Genomic DNA, 27253 nt, shown 5'->3' on the forward strand with positions numbered 1-27253 from the left:
GTGCTTAAAGGGACTCCCCTGGACAGCCAGTTCTCAGCTTTCTCGCTTGCTTGTCTACCTCGCCGAGGGACAGAAAAGCGTTTTCCTCTCTGCCTGCCTGTGTCGGTGGTTCCCATTGGGGATGCTGCCGCAGTTGGCACCATGGAGCCAGAGCTCACCCTGGGCATTCTGCTCCAGTTTTTGGACTTGCTGCTGCAAGCCTGCCAGAAATGGGTGGAAGCTGCGTGGCACCATCTGGTGCACGTCAGCCCCAACTCTCCGCCTGGCCTCCCTGGGGGCCGTGGAGTAGCTGCAGCAGCGCACGGATGCCAGCGTGCCCCGCCGCATCTGGCGTCTGGACACCAGCAGTGACTGGTGGGACCGCATTGTCCTGGAGCACCGGGGAGACCAACAGTGGACCCAGAACTTCAGGATAAAGGAGGACACCTTCCTCGAGCTCTGCAAGTGGCTCACCCCTGCTCTGTGGCGACGGGACACTCGCATGAGGTGGCAGCATGAGGCCCGCCATCCCACTCCAGAAGTGTGTGGCCATCGCCCTGTGGAAGCTCTCTACGCCAGACAGTTACCAATCCATCGGGAACCAGTTCGGCATGGGGAAATCCACCGTTGGAGCAGTGCTCATGCAAGTACGGCACTCACCGGCCACTGGGCTGAGGTGGGAGGGCGGGCTGCAAGGAGGGGATGGGCCGCCCCAGGGAAAACGGGGAGGGGGGAAAAGGCAAAAGTGCCCCGCACCGGAAGGGTCGGTCTGTCCCGGCCGTACTACACACTGCCCACGGGGGTTGCTTCTGGGTGTGGGGCGCGGGGCAGTGTCAGGGAACGAACACTCTCAGCCACCCGGGCACCCCAGTGATTTGCGATTTGGTGTGTCCCTCTGCAGGTGGTCAAGGCCATCAACTGGGTGCTACTCCGCAAGGTGGTCCACCTCACTGACCCAGATGCGGTCATCCAGGGGTTTGGGTGCCCTCGGCTTTCCCAACTACGGGGGGGGGGCTATCGACGGGACGTACATCCATGCCCCAGAACACCAGGCCTCCCAGTATATCAACCGCAAGGGGTACTACTCTGTCATTCTGCAGGCCGTGTCTGACCACCGGGGCCAGTTCACGGACATTAATGGCAAAGCATATGACGCCAGGGTGTTTCACAACTCCTCCATGTGCCAGAAGCTGCACGCCGGGACCTTCTTCCCCAACCACCACATCAAGGTCGGGGACATGCACATGCCCGTCTGCCTGGTGGGGGATGCAGCCTACCCCCTAAAACTCTGGCTAATGAAGCCCTACACAGGACACCTCAACCCCTCCCGGCAGGCCTTCAATGCTAGGCTCACTAGGGCCCGCATCGTGGTCGAGGGGGACTTTGGCTGACTGAAAGCCCGATGCTGCTGCCTCCTCACCTGCCTCGACCTTGCCGAGCACAATATTCCTCCCACGGTGGCAGCATGTTGTGTGCTGCACAATTTATGTGAGCGAAAGGGGGAGACTTTCCTACCAGCCTGGATGGCTGAGGCTGACCGCATGGCTGGCCACTACGCACAGCCCTGCACCGACACTATCCAGGAGGCCCAGCAGGGGGCCGTCCAGATCCGGGAAGCCCTGCAGGAGAGTTTCCCTGTGGAGGAGGACTGAACTCTCCCTGCATGCCCCACTGGGGCCTTCTTGCACCCTCACTTCCTTTCCCTTTCCCCTCCCTAATGCAAAATAAACATACCTGTTTTGCTAAAAACAAACAAACTCTCTTTATTTTACATAACTGGGGTGGGGGGAAGGAGGAATGAGGGTGGAAGAGGGGAGAAGGAAACCTGGGAGGAGGGAGCTGGAAGGGGGAGGAAAGGGAGGAAGGGAAGGGAAGGGAAAGCTCAGGGTTGGGGGTCCTGCTGGCTCTCCTGTCTTGCAGCACAGTGGGTGTGGGAGCATTGGGGGGGAATGGGTGTGGAGGGTGGGGCAGGAGGGATAGGGAGTGCGGAGGAAACAGGAGGGGGAGCAGGGATGGGAGAAGGAGCGAGAGCTGGGGCAGCTGCAGGGGCTGGAGCAGGAGGAGGCAGGAACCTGTCCACCAGGGTCTGGAGGTGACCTCTGAGGGCACAGCCCTGCTCCTCTAGTGCCTCCAAGCTCTGTTGCCGCAGCCGCAGGTCCTTCTTGACCCAGTGGTCCTAGGTGAGGAGCTGGTGCTCCAGTAGCCTAAGGTGCCGCCGCTGATAGTCCTCCAGGTTGCGGGTGCACCTGCTGGCCCAGGTGATGCGCCTTGCAATCTCAGGTGCTGCGGCTGTGATGAAACAAGAATAGTGGTCAGTTCTCCCTGGGGACACCGTGGGTGAAACCCAGCCCCCCTCTGCAAGGCAAGGTCGGCGTGTGGGGAACAGGCCAGAGCCCCTGCATGACACCCAGCTGCTGCTCCATGGTGGGCAAGGCCCAGGCGCACGGTCCCTGGGCTCCCTCTCCACCCCCACCCCCATACACATAAGGGGAGCATGATGGCACTCACATGTGGAGCTCTTCCCGGCCTCGGACGACATAGCCAATGTGCTCCGTGGGATGCCTCGAGGGTCCTGGGTCCTGGGCAGGTTCCTGGCTCTCGGGATCCTCCTCCTCTGTGTCAGGGACAGGGCCCTCTGCCCCAGGGTCGATCACCACCGGGGGGGGGGGGGGGGCATGGACTAGGTGAGCCTCCAGGAAGCGGTCCAGGGCCTCGTAATGAGGGCATGCCTCCGGGTCGGCCCCTGGCTGGGAGGCCCTGGAGTAGGTCTTCTGCAGTTCTTTAATCTTGTGACCATGTGACTGTAGACGGCTGTGTTCCTGTGCCTAGTGCCTAGCCTCCCCCCCAAACCTCGATGAGGTCCACGATCTCTGCATTAGACCAGGTGGGTGCCTGCCTTCTGCAGCCCCGGGCAGGCTCCTGGGAGCTGCCAGCCTGGTCCTGGGAAGAGGTGGAGAGCTGGGTGGCGGCAGGTGGCTGGCTCATCCCGTGCCAGGTGCAGGGTCTGCTGGCTGGATGCTGGCAGGCTTGCAACTGGCATGGGCACCGTGGGCAGACCGTTCCCTTTAAGGGCTCTGGGGCTGGGGGGGGGGGGGGGGCGGGCAGAAGAGTTTTCCTGGTTTGGCCCCAAGTGGCCACCAGGGCAACCTGGGAAGGGCTAGCCTTCAACTAGTTCGAATTAAGTGGCTAGCCTTCAACTACTTCAAAGTAGGAATAAGAGATCCTCCGGAAAAGGGCTTTTTTCCGTAGGATCGGGGCCAGTGTAGACGCTCTTTTCCGGCTTTTCTAAAAGCCGGAAAAAAGCGGCGGACATTTTTATTTAAATGCTGCGGAGGATATTTAAATCCCCCGCGGATTTCCCTATTACGACCTGTAAAATTAGCATGTCCCCTTCGGAAAAGGGGCCAGCATAGATGTACCCAGCCAGTCTAAAGCATAACTTTTGCTTACTTTGGTTCAAGTACCAAGCCCATGCTTCAGGCTCTTTCTTTTTCCTACAACTTCTGGTGTCTCAACACTCCTGTTAATACATCTCAGAATAATGTTTGCTTTTTTGTTACAGTGTCTCACTGTTGACTCATTTGTAGCTTGTGGTCCACTATGACCTCTAGATCTCTTTTTGCATTATTCTCTCTCATTCTGTATGGCTGTGTCTACATTGGCATCCCTTTCTGGAAAAGGGATGCTAATGAGACACATCGCAATTGCAAATCCACGGGGGATTTAAATATCCCCCGCGGCATTTGCATTTACATGGCTGCCACTTTTTTCCGGCTTGGGGATAAGCCGGAGAAAAGCGCCAGTCTAGACGTGATTCTCCGGAAAATAAACCCTTTTCCGGAGGATCTTTTATTCCTACTTTTAAGTAGGTGACCTCCGGAAAAGGGTTTATTTTCCGGAGAATCACGTCTAGACTGGTGCTTTTCTCCGGCTTATCCCCAAGCCGGAAAAAAGTGGCAGCCATGTAAATGCAAATGCCGCGGGGGATATTTAAATCTCCCGCGGATTTGCAATTGCGATGTGTCTCATTAGCATCCCTTTTCCAGAAACGGATGCCAATGTAGACACAGCCCTAGTGTGAAACTGATTGTTGCTTCCTCAATAGAGTATTTTGCATCTTACTTACTTCAGACTATTTCTCTGTTTAAATAATTCTGAATTATAAACCTATCCTTGAAAACACTTGCAACCCCCTGCTAGTTTGGTGTCATCTGGAAACTTTCTAAGTGTACTCTATGTCATTATCTAAATCAGGGGTGTCCAAACTTTTTTCAAAGAGGGCCAGATTTGAAGAAGTGAACATGCGTGAGGGCCGTCCCCGCACTCTCAGCCCCAAGGCGGAGGGCCCGCAGGGTCGGAGGCGGGCGGAGAGCGCAGGGCACACCGGCCTCACGGCGGCCCAGGAGCAGGGCGAACCCGCAGCCGAGCGGGGGAGCGGGGCTGCGGACGTGCCCTACAGGGCAGGCTCTAGGACCGCGGAGGCCATGGGCGGCGGTGGCACGGCCGGAAGCGGCGCGCTGGGCGCGCCAGTTCAAAAGAGCGCCGGGGAGCCAGGAGAGGGGGAGGAAGCGGGGGCCATATTATATCGGAACACGGGCCGGACTTTGGACATGCCTGATCTAAATGGTTGACAAAGATATTGAAAAGAACTGGATACAAACTGATCCCTGCAGAATCCTACTTGTTATGTCCTTATAGCATGACTAGTCTAATTCCTTGGGCTGTCCTTACGTTTCTTTTTATAGATGGGTATTATATGCGCCAATTTCCAGTTTTCTGGAATCTCTTTTGGATTCCATTCAAAGATAACAACTCAGATATCTCCTCAGTCATAGAATCATAGAACCATAGTGCTGGAAGAGACCTCAGAAGGTCATCAAGTCCAGCCCCCTGCTCTAGGCAGGACCAATCCCAACTAAACCAACCCGGCCAGGGCTTTGTCAAGCCGAGACTTAAACACCTTTAGGGATGGAGACTTCACTACTTCCCTAGGTAACCCATTCCAGTGCTTCACTATCCTCCTAGTGAAATAGTTTTTCCTAATATCCAACCTGGACCTCTCCCACCACAACTTGAGACCATTGTTCCTTGTTTTGCCATCTGTCACTACTGAGAACAGCCTTTCTCCATCCTCTTTGGAACCTCCCTTCAGGAAGTTGAAGGCTGCTATCAAATCCCCCCTCAATCTTTGCTTCTGCAGACTATTCTAAGATGTATTTCATAAGGCCCTGGTGACCTGAAGATATCTAACTTCTAAGTAATTTTTAACTTATTCTTTTCCCATTTTAGCTTCTGAATGTACCCTATTTTCACTGCCATTCATTAAGCTAGACATCTAACCACCACCAGCCTTCTTGGTGAAAACCAAAGCAAAGAAGTAATTTAGCACCTCTGCCATATCCACAGTTTCTGTTGTCTTCTCTCTTCATTTAGTAAATGGCCTACCCTGTTCTTGGTCTTCCTCTTGCCTCTAATATATTTGTAGAATGTTTTCTTGTTATCTTTTGTCTCTAGCTAGTCTGAACTTGTTCTGTGCTTTGGCCTTTCAAATTTTACCCCTACGTACTTGCGGTATTTGGACTTTGTAATTCGACCTAGTTTTCACTTTTTATAGGGAAGACAGGGTCCAAGAGGAGTGGAGACTGCAGGAAAGGGAATAATATATCCTCTGGGTTTATGAAGGTCTCCATACAGTCTGGAGTCCAGGGAGTTCTAGTTGGGATGCCGGTCTGTGGCCTCTGGTCAATCTTTGGATAATGAGGCAGTACCAATGAGGGGCCCATACCACACTCATGGAAGGGACTGGTGAGTATCTGTCTTTTTGCTTTTGTTCCATTGTCACTGCTGGAATCATCTCTTTCCGCACCTTGCCCTCCAACCTGTGGGTCTTTTTCACAGCTAGTTTCATGGGTTCTATTTGGGATGTCTTGCTAGGTCTTGATGAACTCAGGGAAGAAACAGGTTTCTTATAAACAGTCTTCTGAGGGGATCTGTCCTTGTGTCCATGAGAGTGTCTCTTACTCTCATGGGGGGAGCCTTGTGGGAGGAGTCTTTGGGATTCAGTGGTAAAGGCTCCATACCTCATGCTTAGAGGGCTGCTGCTAACTGGCTGAGGACAATATATGGTAGGAAAGGGGAAGAGTGGGGCCTCAGCCTCCTTCATCAGAAACTTAACGTGGAACTCTTGTTGCCTAATTCTGGGCAGAAAAGATCAACATATATTACACTTTGCTTATATACATGCTTCTCCTGAGCTGTACCAGCACCATTGATGCTTGTCACTAGTGGAGAAGAAACGAGGGCAACAGACACAACTCTTGAATCTTTAGACTCTGGGCATAGTCCCTGGACCAGGGAAGTTGGTCTCAAAAACTGGCCTGGGGGGACTTATCCTGTACTAATTTTATAGATATAAAAACTATTTACAAGTTTACTTTACAGATTTAGGCACTGACCTAGCCATGAAAAAGTAAGAGTCATTTATCCACATCATCCTTATACTCTCAGTCAGGAGCACAAAAGAAATCACTGTGTATGTGAGAGTCAATGGTCACTGTTCTGAAGAATGTCTGGACTCAGATGCATGACATGTATGCATACCCATGTGTGGAATGCACTCAGAGTCCAGCACCTGAAGTAGTAAATTTCTTTATACACTAATTACGTAAAGGGTACAATTTCTAACTACACAGAGACCCGCATGATGCAGAGCCATGAATTGTTATATATAAATGTATAAAGTAGACAATATCTTCAGTGCTATCAGTATCTAATATTGACACAACACAAATAAAATATTGGATGCATCAGAATCTCAACTGTAGCTAAATAATTTCTTTAAGACTCCCTGATGAGCAGTGTAAAAATAATATATTTTAAATTCTCCTTTAAAAACACCAAGTCATTAAAGGGTTAATTCAGTATTTTTCATGCACACAAATAACTCATATTTTAGCTTGAACAGAGACTACTCTTGGACAGCTTTCCAGCTGATAAATGATACAATTCAACATTTCTTAATGCAATAAGAATCTACCATCTCTCACTCCTTTCAAATTTCACAGCCTGACAAAGCTTCAAGTTCCATTGGTCAGAATAGAAAACTTACTTCAATGATCATTATGATTCAAAATCTATGCAAACACCACATAAGTGACTATATCAGTGGTCCCCAACCTGTGGAGGTTGCCGGGCGCCAGGGGGCATGGCCGTTCGCCCGCCGGGCGCCAGGGGGTGGGGACGGGGGCGGGGCCCCCCATAGCCGTGCGCCCCCTCCATAGCCGCGCCCGGGGCCGGCGCCCCCCGCCCCTCCTCCAAGTGCCCGGGGCCACCTCCAAGTGCCGCGCGCCCGGGGCCGGCGCCCCCTCCCCCCCAAGCTCCGTGCGCCCGGGGCCGGCGCCCCCCCCTCCTCCAAGCGCTGGGGGCCGGGGCCGGCGCCCCCCCTCCTCCAAGCGCCTGGGGCCGGCGCCCCCCCCAAGCGCCGCGCGCCCGGGGCCGGCGTTCCCTCCTCCCCCAAGCTCCGTGCCCCCGGGGCCGGCGCTCACTATGCGCCTGGAGCCGGCTCTGGCACTGTGCATGCGCCACGTGCCCAGGGCCAGGCCAGCCCCGAGCACGTGGCGGGCGCACACGAATGCCCCCGCGGGCACCATGGTGCCCGTGGGCACCATGTTGGGGACCACGGGACTATATCATCTCACTTATTTTAAAGTCCTTACAGGTTGTAATTCTGCTCTGCACGTTATAACTATTCTACTAGACCGCTTTTTTTTTTTTTATTAGGGCACAGCATTACCACAAAACAAATAAGCTACCTTTAGTCTGGTCCATTTTCTGAAGCTACGGACCCTTGTTGAGATGTACTAAAGTCCACTGACTTAGTATTTTAGGGAGAATCCCTCTTCATTCCGGTGTAAAATTTATGGGAGGGGGTAAAGGGAAGGAAGGTGAAGAGAACATTTATATACAAAAATGTTTCCCAATCTTCCACTGGCTGATTTTAGGGCCATACAAATCCATTTTCTCTTTCTGCTTGATTAGGTAGTGAAGTCACAAATCATGTTTTCATTATATCAATTTGTTGCCATTGAAAGAATTGTGATGTCCTCATTTTGGCATTATGACTTCACTCCTGTACCAAGTAGGGAAAAAAAGCTGTGCTTTATGGAGAGCAAAAGCCAGCAGCTTTCATATCTAAATATAGTAAGTAGATTTCCTGGAAAACATGCAGACTTGTATGTAAGCCTGAAAGTTTTCACCAGTACAAAAAGCAGTAAATGTTCAATAAGAAACCAGGAATCTCCAAATTCTTACTTAGTGGGCAAAAAGCAGAAGAGTATGAATGCTATTAGATCCACTTTTTGTCTGCATGTAAGTAGTACAGAGAATTCTCTACCAAACAAAAATATACTAAACACACAACATAGGAATGAGTTACTTAAAATGCTTAGAAAGAAGGGAAACAAAGTGAGTACAGAGGTGCAAAGTGTTTGACTTTTGTTCTACCTCCACTCTTGAGAAGATAGCGATTAACATCTTGTATGGTGGTATTAATTGTAGGCCCCGTCGGAACACTTCCAGGAGTGACATCTGGGTCATTTTCAGGGTCAATATTCTGCAATCCTTTCCACGGCACACCAGGGTGAAATTCTATTTTAAAATAGTAAAAGCAAGAGTCTGCAAAATTATCATATTTTGCTTTAAGCTCCCACACAAGACACTGATTCAGCCAATAACACATGCACTTTGATTCAGTGACATCAGTATTTTTAAGGTAATGTTTTTGTGTTTTGTTACCTGGCGGCCAGTTAATGCTAGAACCATTGGAGATTTTATCACTATCAGTTTTGGCACGTGACCAGCTGTGAGGAACAGCTACAGGCGGACTGGCTGGTGAATCACTGTTTTGGATCAGATCGTACCGTCCATAAGAGTCATCAATGGAGGACTTTCCTGGAGGACCAATACTTAGACCTCCAGGAATAGCACCTGAAATGATTGAAGGAAAAAAAAATTATTTAGGAGGCAGCACTCATTCTTTGGCTGCTCCTTTCATCTCTGTATTTTGTAATTTATCTTTTCCTTAAAACGTTTTGAATGTTAAAATTAATACAATTAAAATATACACACAGTAAGAAAACAAGCACACAAGATTAACACAGGTCAAGAAAGTCTTCCTTGGCATTCCCAGGAACTGAATCTGAAGAGTACATCAAACTGTAAAGTTAGCTAACAGCAAGTCAGAGAAGATTGCTGTCAAAAACAAGCTCAAATGGATAAATCCAAATAGGAATTACAAAACAGTTTAATGTGGGCAGTAAAAATATTTGCAGGTTAACAGCTTCCATTGAAGTGAAATTATTTCAGTTGATAATGACAAAGAAGCAGGATACAGTTATCTTAATAGAGCACAATTCTGAGCAGAGCTGGGGATTTAGAACTCAAAATTTGGGAGATAGAACTGGGGGAGAAAGTTAAAAGCATTAGTGATTGCGGTACAGTGGCAGAGTAGTGAGGGATGTTTGCATAATCCTTTCCACATTAAGGCTGTGTCTATTTGATGCTATTCACTAATTTTTCTGAACTACATTCACCAAATCAAAAACATTTTAAAATGAAGCTGTGATGGAAGGTTTCATGTATTGCTGAACAGCCTATGCCAAAAGTTCTTTAACAGTATTAAACTAACAGTTTGTAATCTGAAAGGGTATTTTTATCAGCTTTTACAGTAGGGAATACCTGGAAATTCGGTTGCTTTGCCAATCTGACCATCATATCCTAAAAGTACGAACTGATAAACATAGATGTGACATACCATGCTTGCTAGAGTTCTGGTCAAGTGAAGAAGCAGCACTCGATAGATTATCCATTGAGTTGGGGTGTGTCCACTGAGGAAGGCGAGACTGAGACTGAGAAGTATCCTTCACTGACAAACCACCAGTAATGTCCATGCTGTTTACATTCATGTTCGGATTCAGTCCAGCTAAGGGAAAGTAGATAGGTTGTTACATAGAACCATATGGCTGGAAGAAACCTCAAGAGGTCGAGTACAGCCCCCTGCCCAAAGCAGGACCAATTCCAACTAAATTATCCCAGCCAGGGCTTTGTCAAGCCGAGATGTAAAAACTTCTAGGGATGGAGATTCCACCCCCTCCCTACGTGGAATTCTAGTACTTCACCACCCTCCTGGTGAAACAGTTTTTCCTAACTTCCAACCTTGACGTTGCCCACTGTAACTTGAGACCATTGCTCCTTGTTCTGCCATCCATCACTACTGTGAACAGCCTCTCTCCATCCTCTTTGGAATCTACTTCAGGAAGTAGAAGGCTGCTATCAATCCCCCCTTACTCTTCTCTTCTGCAGACTAAATAAGACCAAAGCACTCGGCATCTCTTTTGCGCAAAATCTTGCCGCCTGTCTACACCGGCGGCGAGTATTTGCGCAAGAATACTGACTTTGTAATGTACAAAATCAGTGGTTCTTGTGCAAATACTCCGACGCGCCTGCTCAGGGATAAGCCCTCTTGCGCAAGTATTCTTGTGCAAGAGGTCCAGTGTAGACAGCCACGTTAATTACTTGCACAAGAAAGCCCGATAGCTAAAATGGCCATCGGAGCTTTCTTGTGCAAGAGAGCAAAAAAAATCTTTTGCGCAAAGGCACATGCCAATATAGACGCTCTCTTGCGCAAACACTTTTAACAGGAAAACTTTTCTGTTAAAAGTATTTGCGCAAAATCATGCGCAAAAATGCAGCCGTAATGTTTTAAACCTTGTGGTGATCATCATCCTAGTATATAGCAAATATTATTATACTATTTCAGCTAGCCTGTAACATAGTCAAGTATTATCAGCCTCTCTTTACAAAGCTTAGAGGCACAGCTAAATTATTAGTCCTATAAAGCCTAGGGCAGACAGAAATAAAATACAGATCTCCAGAATCCCAGTCAATTGTCTTGAATACAGGACCATCTTTAATATCCTTTTGGTGCAAATTTTAGGACAACTATATAGTCCAGTTACAATGCAATTGGTTCGTAACAACATTATATTCTCCTGATAAAAATAAAGATATTGACATTTAAAGCACTGTAATCCAGAGGAAGATAGTAGTGATTCTGGTAGTGGGAAGGTAATATCCCCTTTAATTGGCTGATCAGTTAAGCATAATGTTTAACTTGTTAACCAATTAAAAGTGGGCAAACAGGGGGGCCCGCTCCAGCCTGCACGGCTAGAGCAGCCCTCCAGCCACTGCTGGTGGGGAGCTGCTTCAGCCCCCACCAGTTAATCGGTAAAACATTCACATCCTTAGCTGGTAGGGCATTTTTTGGAAGAGATCCTTGACTTTGAAACTTTTTTCTCTATTTGGTGTACTGGAACCAAGAATTAACTTTCTAGGTATGCTGCTAAGTTCAGAATTTGTCTCAGGCTTTTGGGAGAGTGGGCTGAGGTAGGTTATGATGATGACTAGGTGTAGGACTAGTACAGTGGTGGGAATAAAGGTTTTCAACCTGTACTCCACGGGCTTTCTACAGAAAATATATAAGATTTCCAAAAGGGTCCACACCTTAATTCATAAATTGCCTTTCTTTTAAATCCTTTCTCCAGGACAGCAGGGATGGATGGTGATAGGTCTGTTATCGATACATGCACAGCATGTGCTATGTTTGTCTTCCTCCCGGAAGAAAGAACGGATTTCATCTGCACTAAGTGCAACCTGGTCGCCATTTTGGAAGAAAAAATTAGAGGACTGGAGGCCCAAGAGTCAACCCTATGCTCGATCAGAGAGGATGAAGACTTCCTCGACAGAAGGCAGTGTTTAATCCTGCAAGCACGGGAGGTGGAAGAGCCAGTGAGGCCAGTACGGGACCAGAAAGAGAACTGGCAGCATGTAGCTTCTAGAAGGGGAAAAAGGCCAGCACGGGAATCCCCCAATGCTATAGAGGTAAGTAATCGCTTTCAGGCTCTCTCCACAGGCTCTGCAGTGGTGAATGCTTTGGATGGAACCTCACAAGGAAGAAACTGCAAGGGAACACCATCTACTGGAAGGCATGGGATGCGTAGTCCTAGGGATGGGTGGTGGTGGTCGGGGACTCCCTACTAAGAGGGACTGAGCCATCCATCTGTCGTCTGGACGTGGAATCTCAAGAGGTGTGCTGCTTACCGGGAGCTCAAATTCAGGATGTGACTCAGAAGCTTACAAAGCTGATCAAACCTTCAGATCGCTACCCCTTCCTGCTTCTCCACATGGGAACTAACGATACTGTCAAGAATGACCTTGAGCGGGTTACTGCAATTTATGTAGCGCTGGGAAGAAGGATGAAGGAATTCGGAACGCAAGTGGTGTTCTCGTCCATCCTCCCTGTTGAAAGGAAAGGGCTGGGTGGGATCCTTGAATTGAGGAAGTAAATGCGTGGTTGTGCAGGTGGTGTCGCAGAGAGGGCTTTGGTTTCTTCGAACATGGGATTTTGTTCCGGGCACAAGGATTGTTAGGAAGAGAAGGGATCCACCTAATCAAGAGAGGAAGGAGCATCTTCGTGGGCAGGCTTGCAAACCTAGTAAGGAGGGCTTTAAACTAGTTTAGTTGGGGGACGGTGACCAAAACCCTGAGGGGAGTGGGAAAGTCGGATACCGGGAAGAAATGCAAAAAGGAACGAGCAAGAAAGGAGGTTCCCTGAATCGAATGGAGAAGATAGGGCAATCAATTGGTTATCTGAGGTGTTTATACACTAATGCGAGAAGCCTGGGCAACAAACAGGAAGAACTGGAGGCCCTGGCCCAGTCCAAGAAATATGATTTAATTGGGATAACAGAGACTTGGTGGGATGACTCACATGACTGGAGCACTGACATGGAAGGGTATAGACTGTTCAGGAAGAACAGGCAGGGGAGAAAAGGAGGAGGAGTTGCACTATATGTAAGATAGCACTATGATTGCTCAGAACTCTAGTATATAGGGGGAAAAAAACTTGTTGAGAGTCTATGGGTTAAGTTTAGAGGTGCAAACAACAGCAGTGATGTTGTGGATGGAATCTACTACAGGCCACCGAATCAGGTGGATGAGGTAGATGAGGCTTTCTTTGGACAACTGAGAGAAGCTTCCAGATTGCAGGCTCTCGTTCTCGTGGGGGACTTCAATCACCCTGACATCTGTTGGGAGACCAATACGGCAGTACACAGGCAATCCGGGAAGTTTTTGGAGAATGTTGGGGATAACTTCTTGGTACAAGTACTGAAGGATCCGACCAGGGGCCGTGCGCAGCTTGACCTTCTGCTCACAAACAGGGAAGAACTAATAGGGGAAGTAGAGGTGGATGACAACCTCGGAAGCAGTGATCATGAAATGGTAGATTTCAGGATCCTGACCAAAGGAAGAGAAGAGAGTAGTAAAATACACATCTTGAACTTCTAAAAAGCAGATTGTGACTCACTCAGAGACCTGATGGGCAGAATCCCCTGGGATGTTAACATGAAGGGGAAAGGGGTCTAGGACAGCTGGCAGTATTTTAAAGAAGTCTTACGGAAGGCACAGAAAGACACCATCCCAATGCGTAGCAAGAAAGGCAAACATGGTAGAATTGGCTTACAGGGGAAATCCCTGGTGAACTTAAGCACAAAAAGGAAGCTTACAAAAAGTGGAAACTTGGACAAATGACCAGGGAGGGATTTAAATGTACAGCTCGAGAATGCCGGGGGGTTATCAGGAAGGCGAAAGCGCAATTGGAATTGCGACTGGCAAAGGATGTGAAGGATAACAAGAAAGGTTTCTACAGGCATGTTAACAAGAAGGAGGTGATCAGAGAGGGTGTGAGGCCCCTACTGGATGAAAGAGGTAACCTAGTGACAGATAATGTGGGGAAAGCTGAAGCACTCAATGCTTTCTTTGCCTCTGTATTCACGGACAAGGTTGGCTCCAAGACTAATGCGCTATGTGATGCAAGATGGGATGAAGATAGACAGCCCTTGGTGGATAAAGAACAGGATAGGAACTACTGAGAAAAGCTAAACGTACACAAATCCATGGGTCCGGACTTAATGCGTCTGAGAGTACTGAGGGAGTTGGCAAATGTCATTGAGGAGCCTTTGGCCATTATCTTTGAAAAGTCATGGAGATTGGTAGAGATCACGGATGATTGGAAAAAGGCAAATGTAGTGCTCATCTTCAAAAAAGGGAAGAAGGACGATCCAGTGAACTACCATAATTTAGCGAATATAACCTGTGAGTTATATTCATTTTTACAAACCCTGCAGCCCCCCCGCGGGGTATACCCAGGTGCAGTGTATACAGAATTTTTTACACTCACCAGGTGGTGAGCTTTCCGTCGCCTCTTCCTGTGGCCACACAGCCGCCAGCCTCCAGTCTGGGGAGTGCTCTCTCCCTGGTTCCTGCGCAGCCATAGGAAGGGCGGGGGAGCGCTCATCCCTTGGTTCCTGGCCGCCAGACTCCAGTCTCCGGGCGGGGGAGTGCTCACCCTCCCAGTTCCTGTGCACCGTAAATATACCCCCAGCAAATATACCCCACGGGTTATATTCGTGCGCGGGGTATACAAGATTTTTTTTACTCAACTAGAAAAAAATGTGGGGTATATTCGCTAAATTATGGTATAGGCCAGTTAATCTTACCTTGGTTCCTGGAAAAATCATGGAAGGGATCCTTAAGGAATCCATTTTGAGGCACTTGGAAGAAAGGAAAGTGATCAGGAATAGTCATCATGGATTCACAAAGGGCAAGTCGTGCCTGACCAATCTGATCAGCTTCTATGATGGGGAACTGGCTCTGTGGACATGGGAAAGTCAGTGGATGTGATATACCTTGACTTTAGCAAGGCTTTTGATACGGTCTCCCACAATATTCCTGCCAGCAAGGTAAGGGAATGTGGATTGGATAAATGGACGGTAAGATGGATAGAAAGCTGTCTAGAAGGCTAGGCCCAGTTGGTAGTAATCAACGGCTCGATGTCAGGATGGCGGTCGGTTTTCTAGCGGAGTGCCCCAAGGTTCGGTTCTAGGACGAGTTTTGTTCAATATCTTTATTAATGACCTGGATGAGGGGATGGATTGCACCCTCAGCAAGTTTGCAGATGACACTAAGCTAGAGGGAGAGGTAGATACGCTTGAGGGCAGAGATGGAGTCCAGAATGACACAGACAAATTGGAGGATTGGGCCACAAGAAATGATAAAGTTCAACAAGGACAAGTGCAGAGTCCTACACTTAGGATGGAAGAATGCCAAGCATTGTTACAGGCTGGGGACTAACCAACTAAGTAGTAGTTCTGCAGAAAAGGACCTGGGGATTGCAGTGGATAAGAAGCTGGATATGAGTCAATGGTGTGCCCTTGTAGCCAAGAAGGCTAATGTCATATTAGGTTGCATTAGGAGGAGCATTGCCAGCAGATCTACAGAAGTGATTATTCCCCTTTATTTGACTCTGGTGAGGCCACATCTGGAGTAGTGTGTCCAGTTCTGGGCCCCCCCACTACAAAAAGGATGTGGATGCATTGGAGAGGGTCCAATGGAGGGCAACCAAAATGATTAGCGGGCTGGAGCATATGACCTATGAGGAGAGGCTGAGGGACTTGGGTCTGTTTAGCCTGCAGAAGCAAAGAGTAAGGGGGAATTTGATAGCAGCCTTCAACTTCCTGAAGGGAGTTTCCAAAAAGGATGGAGAAAGTGGTGACAGATGGCAGAACAAGGAGTAATGGTCTCAAGTTGTGGTGGGAGAGGTCCAGGTTGGTTATTAGGAAAAACTATTTCACTAGGAGAGTGGTGAAGCACTGGAATGGGTTACCTAGGGAAGTAGTGGAGTCTCCATCCCTAGAGGTGTTTTAAGTCTTGGCTTGACAAAGCCCTGGCTGGGTTGATTTAGTTGGGATTGGTCCTGCCTAGAGCAGGGGGCTGGACTCGATGTCCTTCCAAGGTCTCTTCCAGCTCTATGGTTCTAGGATTCTATAAATCATTAGGCTTCCACAAATGAAAAGCCACTGACCTAGAGCAAAGGATAGGTGTCTGAGAAGATGAAATAATTCAACAAATAAACACTATTTCCATTCTTTTGTAAATGGTAATTTAAATGAAAGAACACTTACCGAGAGGGTAAGGAGCAAAGGTGTTCGGTGAAGACTGTTGCTCTTTGGTCTGCAGGTCAGGTAGGCTGGGAGCCTGGGAATGGGATGAAAAGCTATCCATGGCTGATTTGCCTGCAGAGGGGTGCAAAGACAGATGTGGAGGGGGAGGCTGCTGCTTCATAAGCAGGGCCTGGGCCAGCTGGCGCTGGTGCTGCTGGATCTGCTGCTGCATGTTATTGATTGTACGTGCAACCTGTCACCAAAAGAAACAAAAATCAGCAAAAGGTAGATAGTAAAAAGATACACAAACCACATTGCACCAATTTCTAAAATGAATCAACACAACATCCAGCACCTTTGAAACAAAGAATTAACTGAATGAAAAACTCAAAAGCATTTTGAAATTTGAGAAAGGTAGACGTGTACCCAGTACAGCTGGTATTTTTCTCTCTCAATATAAATTCATGCAATATATTTACTTAAAGCTACATTGATTTGGTGTAATGAACTAATATCTTCAAAGGTAGCTGAAACCAGAATCTAATGTTGAAATCAAGTTGGCAAGTTAAACTTACTTGCTGCTCCTGTTGTCTCATAGGCCCGGAAACATTACGCTGAGCCTGTAACATTTGCTGCTGGATTTGTAAACGTTGATATGCCTGCAAACAGGAACAAGGAAGGTCAAAAGTCATACATTAAAAAAAAATACTTGTCTGAAGAGTGCTTGTAAGTTACAAAATATAAGGAAAGTGTTGGTCCTCTACTTAATGGGGAAGGAGAGGTAATAATGGCCAACAACAAGAAGGATAAGGTACTTAATGCCTACTTTGCTGAAGTCTTCATTAAAAAGGTAAATTATGACAGGGTACTTAACACAATTAATATTAACAACAAAGGGAAGGAATACAAGCCTTATGAAACTGATCTAAGAGTATTTAAGGATCAAGCGAAACAATCTCGGAACTGACACACAGATATGGTAGATTATCTGTGAGAATTTATGGAGGACAAATGAGGTCCAATGTGACTGGAGAATGGCAAAAATAGGACCTATTTTTTAAAAAAGGAAACAAAGACTACTGTGGAACTATAGTAGATCTGTCAACCTAACTTCAATACCTAGAAAGATACTAGAACAAATTATTAAATAATCAATTTGCAAACGGAGATAAATAATGACAATTCCAGAAAGAACAACAAATAATGGTTTTAATGTGTAGCAAAGGAGATTTCAGATTAGGAAAAAAAACCTAACTATTAAGATAGGTAGGGACTGGAATATGCTTCTAAGGAATGTTGTGAAATACCTATTACTGGCGGTTTTTAGGACTAGGTTAGACTAACACCTGTCAGATATGGTATTCGTTTACTTCATTCTGCCTCAGTGCAGAGACTGGACTAGATATTCTCTTGAGATTCCTTCATTTTTTATATACTTATAAATGCAAACTGCAATATTCTTGGCTTCCTGAAGAGGATTACTGCAGGAAAAGTATGTTTTCTGGTTAAAAAGAACTTTTGAAAGGATAAATATATTTTTGCTTAACTGTTGATAATGAGCAGGACTCAATAATTATTCACTTAAAGATGGGAATGTGAGTTTCTTTGCATGATTAATAAAACCAGAAGAAAAAAATGTTAAGGGAAATTATGAAAACTATTTATCCAAACAATAATGTGAATTAATGTTCTTCAGTGTTGTACAAACTATGGTAAAATTCTGACATTTAGTCAGATTAAAACAAAACAAAATGAAGTCATACAGGACTTTACTCCAAAAGCTGTGTGTCTGATTTTAGTGGGACTAGTTGAGAAATAATCATAATTAGTGTAATTATAAGAATGTGGTCATGAAATTTTGAGTTTTGAGAGCATTTTTTCAAGGACTGCACTGCTCATTTATTAAAGAGTGTGAATCTAATTGTCCTCTTTAAAACTGAGAAAGGCAGTGATAGACTAATAATGGTAATTAAGACTGTAATACGGAGGATTTCATTCAGTGAGTGAAAGTAAAGTGTTAACATCAATAATTTTTAAAAATAAATCAGAAGCTTTAGTCCTCACAATAACAAACTGCATGACTAAAGGAAAATCTATAGCCCCCAAATAATATTTGTAAATAAGACATCACCAAACCAAATATTACCAGTGCTATTTATAACACAAATAAAAAACGGAGACAACTGACTTGCTAGTTATAGTTACTAACACGAAAAGGACAAATGTCCTTAGCATTAACTGACAATACAGAAAATTAGTTACTGTATCAATTAAGGAGCATCAGGAAAAACAAAACTATTTTATATCTTAAAGAATATGTAACTATAAAAGCAATAACTATCTTAAAGCCCCCCAAAATCAATGTTCCTTTCCATTTTAAAACTAAGCTGACATTTTTATTATTTTAAATATGATGTACAAATCTGAAGAAATGTCTTCAAGTCTGATATACATCTCATTTGCTGTGTGCTTTTTAACTCACCAGCTGCAGTTGATAGAGCTGGTTCAACATCGTCATATGCTGAGGATTAATTGGCGAGGTTAATAGTGCAGGGTTGAGACCAATGTTTTTTGCTGCAAACTGCAAAAGCTGTGCTTGAACCTGGGGAACAGAATAGAGCACATCAGATTTAATCAAGGTATGTAAATAGTAAGAGCCACACATCATAAAATAAATTAATAGAATACAATAATTCCTCATTTAACACTATAGATATGTTTCAGAAAATGATCGTGTTAAGTGAACATGTGTTATGCGGGATCAATTTTCCCATTGAAAATAATGGAAAAGGTGGGTGTTGCGTTTCAAGGGGTGGTGTCTGTTGGAACTGGGACATAAGGTTGTGGGAGAAAGGGGACTGAGTTGCAGCAGGGAGGGGAGGTGTTTGGCTCTGGGGAAGGGAAGGGGAGGAGAAGGAAGGGGGATTGGGTTGGGAGTATGCCCCTGTGACGGGTCTGCTGGGACCCGCACTGCATCTGGCAAGGGGGGGGGGTCCACCGGGGAATGGCACGGCGAGCAGCGAACCCTCCACCGCTTTGCAGGGAAGCGGGGGAAGTCCTGCACAGCTGTCGGTGATGAACTGGCTGGGCAAACCCAGCCACCGGCCTGCAAGTGGGGGCGAAGGAAAGGGGGCAAGGCATCTGGCAAGGGGGAGTCAGTGGGGAACAGCACGGCGGGCAGCGAACCCTACGCTGCTTTGCAGGGAGGTGGGGGAAGCCTGGCGCAGCCGCCATCAACAGGCCGGCTGGGAAAATTGTGTTATTCCGGGGATGGTCGTGTAATTCAAAAAAACGTTCCCTAAAAAAAAATCGTGCTATCGCGAAAATGTGTTAAGCGGGCACGTGTTAAATGAGGAATTACTGTACTAGGAATGGAAGGGACCTCGAGAGGTCATCGAGTCCAGTCCCCTGCTTTTTCTGATAGGTATAGAAATAAAGAAAATAAAGAGTTTCTCTCAGAGGGGTAGCCATATTAATCTGTATCTGCAAAAACAAGGTGCCGTCCTGTGGTACCCTAAAATAGTGGTGGGCAACCTGCAGCCCGTGGGCTGCATGCAGCTTACTGGGGCTCCACCTGTGGTGTGTGGACCCCTTGGCTGCTCCCCTCACCTATGAGCCTCTCACATACTGGGGCACTGAAGCCCCACACTTCCTTCTCTTCCCCCATCCTTCTCCGGACTTTTGGAGTAGCTGTGAATCACTCAATTTGTGCTCCATCCTTGCTCCTCCTCCTCCCTCCCAGAGCTGGAATGCTGCATGTTGGTCCAAATAATTTAGTCATGTTTACTTAGAGATTTTTTCATATTGAAAGTGTACTTCTCAGTATACTGTAATTATGAAACAAAGATTTGGGTTTTCAGTGCTATCTAGGTTAGTCTAACCTGAGGGGATAGAAACTGAGGCACTTGAGCACGAAGACTAGGCTGGGATGAGTTAAGAGGTTGCACTGGCGGTTGCTGCGGCTGTTGCATGGTCCTGGCTTGTGCTGTTCCGCTATTGCCAAACATACCCAGATTGCCACTCGGTATCTACATATGACAAGAAAGATGATTTAATTTAGATGCAATATTCCACAGATTCCATGACAATGACATGCTTGTGCTATCTTTTACTCTCAAAGATAAGAAAAGTTTTACTGATGTTCTGGTTTAGAATTTGGCACATAAGTAATAGACATAAATCTAAGACTGACATTCCGAGCTTGCTAAAGTTTTGTATGGTTGTTTGGCACCAGAAGGTTGAATATTTTCCAAAATAAAGTTGGTATGGACTCTAGGATGTCATCCAAGGACTGAAGAATAAAATCATCTGCAAAACAGTTTTCTGTGACCATCAGAAGAGCTGACAGCCACGCCGGACTCTGAGCATTGACATTTTCAGTTTTCAGAACAGATGCAGTCTGGTTAGCTGACATGTCACCTCCTCACAACCCAGACTTTAATAGTGTGCTTCAACCCAGCCCTCAGTGCTGCTGGCAGTATATGGCATAGTGCTTGGCGGTAATTTAAGGGACCTGGAGCTCTGGGTGCCGCTGTTGCTGCAGTACCAGACAAGTGCCCTGGCCATGTTAGAATTACCAGGCCCTGGGGCAATTGCTACTTTTGTCCCCCTCCACTGATAGGCGTGCCTGGTGACCATATGAAGGGGCAGAAGAATGAAGTCACTAAAATCATATCAACATACATGAATTGAATCATCTAACTAGTTTCCATACAGCCCCAATACACTTCTATTTTACCTTTTTATAATCTGTGCCACAGAAGAAGGCTATAGGATTTTTCTGTATACTTCTTTCTTTTCATGATTAGCCATAATTTATGAACTTACAATCACTCATTGTTTATAAGTATTCACTCCACTTACTTTCCCCTCCTTTTATTTTCAGTTCCTCAAATTCTCTTCCAACAAGGCAGATGAGACATGCAATTCCTGCCATTGAGCCTGCTAGTCATGCTCACTAAAGATATGCACGAGCTTTCTGTCCTCAGGTAAAAGTATCTCCTCTCAGAAAATGGGAGGAAAACTTGATATATATGGGAATGAGATTATATCATCTCTGAATAATCAAACCCCAGTGAAGGCTAATTAGAAGAATATTTATTTAAAACAAACTTTCTGGCGATCAGCAACACCTTAAAATATAAAAACATATCAGTCATTTAAGGTTTAGTCAAATATACTCTATATAAAGTTCTTTGTACTTCAAAATACAATGTTCTAGTATGATAAATCTGTAGTGCTACATTCTCTTCTAAATGGATGTGTAAGTTTCAGGTTATGGCAACCACAGTGAAACTGTGGCCTTTCAAGTGAAATGTTTACAATCACATTTCATATGAATAAATTTTGGAAGTGGTGCTTTAAACTGAAAAAAGGATCAGAAATTCCTTTAGTAGTAAGTTCAAGAGAGCTGAAATTCATATCGTGATCACTCCAAACAACCTTACCTGTCTAGAAGAATTCAAGTTTTGCATGCCCAGCCCTGAGGCAATCCCGCCCAGGGTCTGATTAGGGAGTGCACTGTTTGAAAGGGGGAGCTTCAGGCTTGGTGAAGGCAAAAATGGTGAAGTAGTGGGCTCTTCCACTAGGCCGCCATCCTGATTGGAGAAAGAAAGGGTGAGCTGTGTGCAGTGTCCATAAGCAGACAGAGCACAAAACAATTTCCCATGGGAATATAAAAGGGCATGGATAAATTGAAAAAAATCAAAATATTAAAAAGGCATGAGTAATAGGGAATGAAAAGTATGAGGAGGAGGAAAGAAAAAAAAAGAGAAACAGGATTAAGGTACTGCTCTTCTTTACTTTTGCACATTTCAAATGTACGGAAACATTTCCCATACAAAGCAAGTAGGAAGTGGTATTTATGCTAAGTTTAAAATCTAGTACAAACACGGTAAAACAACTTCCATGGCAACTGCAACTCCATGGATCAGATCACTGCCATACAACTGCTTTCACATTAAGTCTATTCTCTCCTCTCAGAACCAGAATAAAAAATGGAAAGTGAAATGGCTGAGCAAATTTCAGATCTTCTCCCTGTGTTTTGTTTGCGACACCATCAGAGAAATACAGCACCCATTTGTGACATGCAGTTTGGAAAGCTAGAACCAAAGAAAGAGCTCACTTTACAAGTTCTTTAGCAGAATGTTATGTGATCACTAGTCTGGGTTCAGTTCCAAATCACAACTCAGCTGTTCAGAAAGCATGTATGCTTTAATCTTTTCCAATCGAGTTTCAACTGGATGGTAAGACTTGTGACCTTGTTTTAATATTTGTGTTCCGCTGTTTGCTCTCTGTATATATACACATATGAACACAAAAAGACATTTAAAAACTACTTGTATCCTAAGTATTTACTCTTCCTGGTAATGCAATTAAAGTGCCAAGTGCCAAGAAGCAGAAGACAAAAAGTAACTGAAAGAGAAGCATACCCAGGAAGAACTGCAGGGCAAATATAACCTCACTGTAAGCATAATTAAATACTTTGTGTACCAAATAAAACTCCAAAATTGTGCAACAAAAATCCTTAAATTTGCATTGTATCTGAGATAATAATAACTAACTGAGTGGAATATTTTTCAGCCAATGCATTCACTTGCTAAAGCCAGGCTTTCTTATAGGAAAGAGAAAACATCAACTGACATTTTTCTACTCACTCAGAAGACTGCTAGATATTAAGAAATATCCTGAATTCACAAAGGGGACCAATCCTCTCAGCACAAACACAGATAAAGGATCTAACGATGGGAATTCTCAAAAAACTTTGTGTTCTAAATTACTCTGTAAATATGAATTTTCACTGTTGTCTTTTGATGCAAAGGAAAAGTTTGTTTATAATCAGTCAAAGTGACACCTGATTTGGTATTTGAATATCCTGAAGGGGATACTGCCATTTTCTAATACTATCCCCAAGACCTTTCAGCTCAAGATGTTTTACATTCTACTGGACATCAGTCATACTACATAAACAACTGCAGCTTGTATGACAGTAACAGGTTCAAAAATGTCTCCTGTCTAGGTCATGGAGATGTGTTAATCCTTTTTTTCTTTAAAGTAGAGACAATTTGCAGTAACTTGTGTGTTCTTTCTTCCAGGTGCCATCATGTTCTATTCAAGTAATAGCTTCTGGCCATACAAATGTGCTGCAGAGAGATTAATAAATATTGCCAAAAGCAGAAATATCTATTGCCCTATTTTCACACTCACAAAAAAAAAAACAAAAAAAAAAAAACAACATTTAGAGCAACTGCAGAGCTGGTGACAGTTCTAGAATGACTATTATAGAAATTGAATTTTTCAGTTTTCAGAACAGATGTGGTCTGATTAGCTGACACGTCACCTACTAACAACCCAAACTTCAATAGTGTGCTTCAACCCCAAATTGGAACAATCAAATGGCAAGTGTAGTTCAGTGCTATTTTAATTTGAGTGTTGGTTACTTTTCTAAGTTTTACAGTAAGTATGCTGTTTTGATGAGGAGTATTTATTTTCTAGAAATGGAACTGAGGTAAACTCATTTCACTTAAGACACTTAATTCAATAAACATTAAGGACTTCTGTCACCACCAAACTAGGATAGGCTAGTCTTATATTGATGACCCAGAGATCTGTAACTTTTTTTTTAAACTTTAGGACCATCCAGTCACAGCCAACTTGGCTTTCCTCAGTCCATCTGTAATAATCTTGTTAAAAAATATTTGTACACTCCTCCCAAATTCAACCACCATATTGCCTAGCCAATTAGTACAATTTCTTATATTTGACTCCCCACAAAACAATGAAATCAATATGGAATTCAGTATTTTCTCAAAGGAGTTAACAATATTGTAAGCATCTAAGGACAACTCTTTTGGTTGGACAGCACAGAAGCCTTACCGGTGGCCAGTAAGGCAAAGATACTTACTTCCAGTTCTTTGAAAATCTTTCTTGGGGTTCTTTCTTGAGTCTTATATGCCAAATGAATAAGAACAGAAATCCTCTTGTGCTAAGGTTTTCAGTTGTATGAGATACTGACAGTTTCACATGAGATTCCCATACATCCCATGCCACCTAACTGCTACTACTTGATTTCAAAGGGCCTTTTAAACAGTACTGGATTTGTATAGAAAAACATAGCTTTTCATACAAATCAATTTCAAAAGTAAGACAATTTTAAAGTAAATTCAAAACCCCAACCCCTTCTAAAGGATGTAAAAATATTACACAGATAAAATAAAATATAGAAGTGTGGAGAGAAATCACACTTCAGAAGCAGACAGATGTGAGCAAATTTTGCAAGGTGATATATTTAAAGACGCAGGGATTACTAAAGAGCTTGAGTGAGGTTTCAAAATAAAAACAAACAAAAAACCCCCACTGAATGAGAAGCTGCATGGATGGAAGGAGGGATGAAGTGTGAAAGAGTGACTAAATCATTATTTAAAAAGTCCAACCACCAAAATCATACATATATAAACTAAAGATCAGAATATGACCCCCCTAAAGAGAGGAACTTTAAAAAATTGTTCAACCCAGTAGACACACCTGGCACAAAAAGAGAGAGCGCATGACTGAGGAGGGAGAAACTCATTACTATTCACCCCCGAGTAATAGTGTTAATCTGGGCAGAGAAGTGATTTATGGAACATGTTGAAAGCATCAAATCTTTTAGGCACCAAATTCTTCAATAAAGGTGAAAAACTGTTCTTTTGAGTGCATCTACACAGCAAGCCATTAAGCTGCAGGACTTCTTACTCTGACTCCTGTAACCCTGATTTCACAAGGAGTAAGGGAAGTCGAAGGAAGAGTGTTCTTCCTTCAACTTTCCTGCTGTGTAGACAGCACCAAAAGCCAAATTAAGCTATTTCAACTTCAACAAAGCATAGCTTAATGCAACTTTTGCCCTGCTATGTAGACGTACCCTTAGTGAGCAAAATAGTACTGAATAAGACAGAATTTCATGTGATTCCCCAGATACTCTAGGGCTGTGTCTAGACTGGCCAGTTTTTCCGGAAAATCAGCCACTTTTCCGGAAAAACTTGCCAGCTGTCTACACTGGCCGCTTGAATTTGCGCAAAAGCACTGACTTCCTACTGTAAGAAATCAGTGCTTTTTGTGGAAATACTATGTTGCTCCCGTTCAGGCAAAAGTCCCTTTTGCGCAAATCATTTGTGCAAGAGGGCCAGTGTAGACAGCACAGTACTGTTTTGCGCAAAAAAGCCCCGATGGCTAAAATGGCGATCGGGGCTTTTTTGCGCAAAAGCGCGTCTAGATTGGCATGGACGCTTTTCCACAAAAAGTGCTTTTGCAGAAAAGCGTCTGTGCCAATTTAGACGCTCTTTTCCGAAAATGCTTTTAACGGAAAACTTTTCCGTTAAAAGCATTTCCGGAAAATCATGCCAGTCTAGACACAGCCCAGGTTCCAAAAGCAGTTTTGGAAGAAACATATAGGTGGCGTGAGTCAGAACTGGGGGTTACTGGTATGAATGGCACAATGTGGAAGATGTCATGAAAAGTCAAAAAAAGGAGAGAGTGAAATCAGGTGAGTTTATCATGAAATCAGCAGAGGTGATGCTGAAGACAAGTCCATTAACATACTTGACTCTGATGCCGAAACAGTCAGGAAACCATCTTTCAGTAGCAAACTGTATGATACAATAAATCTCAGAGATCTGTTTGCAGTTCCATGAGTCTGGCAGTTTGTAGTCTGCCAAGAGATACCTTGAGCATGAAGCTCTTAATATGTGGAGTACACAGCTTAGTTTGTGACTCACGTTGTAAGACACATTTTTTTCTCTAACAGTTTATTCTTCACCAACTCATCAAGAACAGGATTCAGGAAGTGTGGGAGGCAGCTCAATACAGGTATCTATCAATATTGGCCCTTTGATATTTCTGCCTTTGGACAAATTTGGAATTGGGCATCTAAGATGATAATGGTCCCTTAAAGACAATCTCAGCCAAAAAGGTACATGGAGCAACTCAACAATACACAAAAAACTTATGGAACTTAATCTGTTGCACACACATGGAGAGGGGGAACTGAAGCTGCTTGGAACAAGCAATTTGGTGGTGGTATCCTATGGAAACTGCCTCTTTCAGAATCTTCTACTTTTGGCACTCTGGTGGAAGCATCACTTCTTTTGGTGATCTGGTATTCAATACCATCAATTTGGTTGGCTAATAAACCAATAGGTTCTAGAGACTTCAACTTTGAGGTGGTCAGTGCAGATTACCTCCAGAAAAGTAAGTAGCTTTTCCATGGTTAGACGGAGAGCGTCTGAAGTTATGAGGGGTGCTAACACTGAGTTCTGATATTCAGCAATGAAACTTAAGATTAGACCTTTGCTTCTAGGTAAGATCTTCTGAAATATTCTGGTCTGATTGCAAGTTTCTCCCAGAATACCCATAAGACCCCACTGACATTTGAGTTATATCTTCAAGCAAATCTTACATCTAAGCAGAACATGTTGACTCCTGTTGACTTCTATGTACAAGATAATGTGTTTGCAATCATGTGTGAAAGGCATTGCTAGGCTGGGCTGTTCTTGAAGCCACTGGTGTTCCTTTTAAAGGACAAGATGACATCCTAAAAATACAATTGACAAAGACTAAGTGCCAAAGCTTGATTCAATGCAAAACAGAATTTTAAAAAAATCTATTGTGCTGAGAAAGCAAGCCAAACAAAAGCTTTAAGGCAAATAAACATTTGGCTCCACAAATTACAGCAAGTAAGGAGGGCAGCACATCCAAGAAGTAGACTCCAATGCTGAATAGACCACAATGCATAGAGCAGAAAAGATATCCAAACAAATAAGTATTGAATAAAATCTTCAGAGTGGGAGTAGCAGAGATGGCATTGTGGCTCAACTCAGAAGACAGCTGGAGGGCATATAGCTCGGATCATCCAACAAACCATTGGCAAGCAGAAACAGAAATATTTAATAAGTTACTGGAAATGCAAGGAAAAAAATCAGATAAAAGGATACCTGGGGACTTAATGAGACAATAGGCTAAGGGAGAGTAGGAGCAGAGACTGACTGAAGATCTTGGTGCAGCAAAGGCAGCAAGCTTGTTCACTGACCACAGACAAAGATGACCTGGCGAGTAGGGATTAGAAACTAAGGCACTGCCAATTGATGAGTTCTTAAACTTAAATACCACCACTCAAAGGGCAACGAACAAACAAACAAACATACATAACTGAAAAGTGAGTTCCTCTAGCTGCATGAAATTGA

At 44.7% G+C, this 27253-nt stretch overlaps 1 protein-coding gene across 7 annotated transcripts in view; it reads right to left on the reverse strand.

Annotated features, from left to right (window-relative positions):
* Positions 1 to 27253, reverse strand: part of TNRC6C (trinucleotide repeat containing adaptor 6C) — a 351877-nt gene that overhangs the window by 61522 nt on the left and 263102 nt on the right. For all 7 annotated transcript variants that reach the window (XM_075903557.2, XM_014573581.4, XM_075903558.2 and 4 more), the window contains 8 exons: positions 21485 to 21634; positions 19919 to 20065; positions 18520 to 18639; positions 16613 to 16696; positions 16059 to 16290; positions 9791 to 9958; positions 8773 to 8964; positions 8482 to 8625 (listed from right to left, as the gene is read on the reverse strand). In XM_075903557.2, coding sequence (XP_075759672.1) covers positions 8482 to 8625; positions 8773 to 8964; positions 9791 to 9958; positions 16059 to 16290; positions 16613 to 16696; positions 18520 to 18639; positions 19919 to 20065; positions 21485 to 21634 — 1237 coding nt within the window. The remainder of the gene's footprint in view (positions 1 to 8481; positions 8626 to 8772; positions 8965 to 9790; positions 9959 to 16058; positions 16291 to 16612; positions 16697 to 18519; positions 18640 to 19918; positions 20066 to 21484; positions 21635 to 27253) is intronic.

Source organism: Pelodiscus sinensis, chromosome 20, assembly GCF_052426305.1.
Source record: "Pelodiscus sinensis isolate ZL-2025 chromosome 20, ASM5242630v1, whole genome shotgun sequence".
In the NCBI taxonomy this organism is placed as follows: Eukaryota; Metazoa; Chordata; order Testudines; family Trionychidae; genus Pelodiscus; species Pelodiscus sinensis.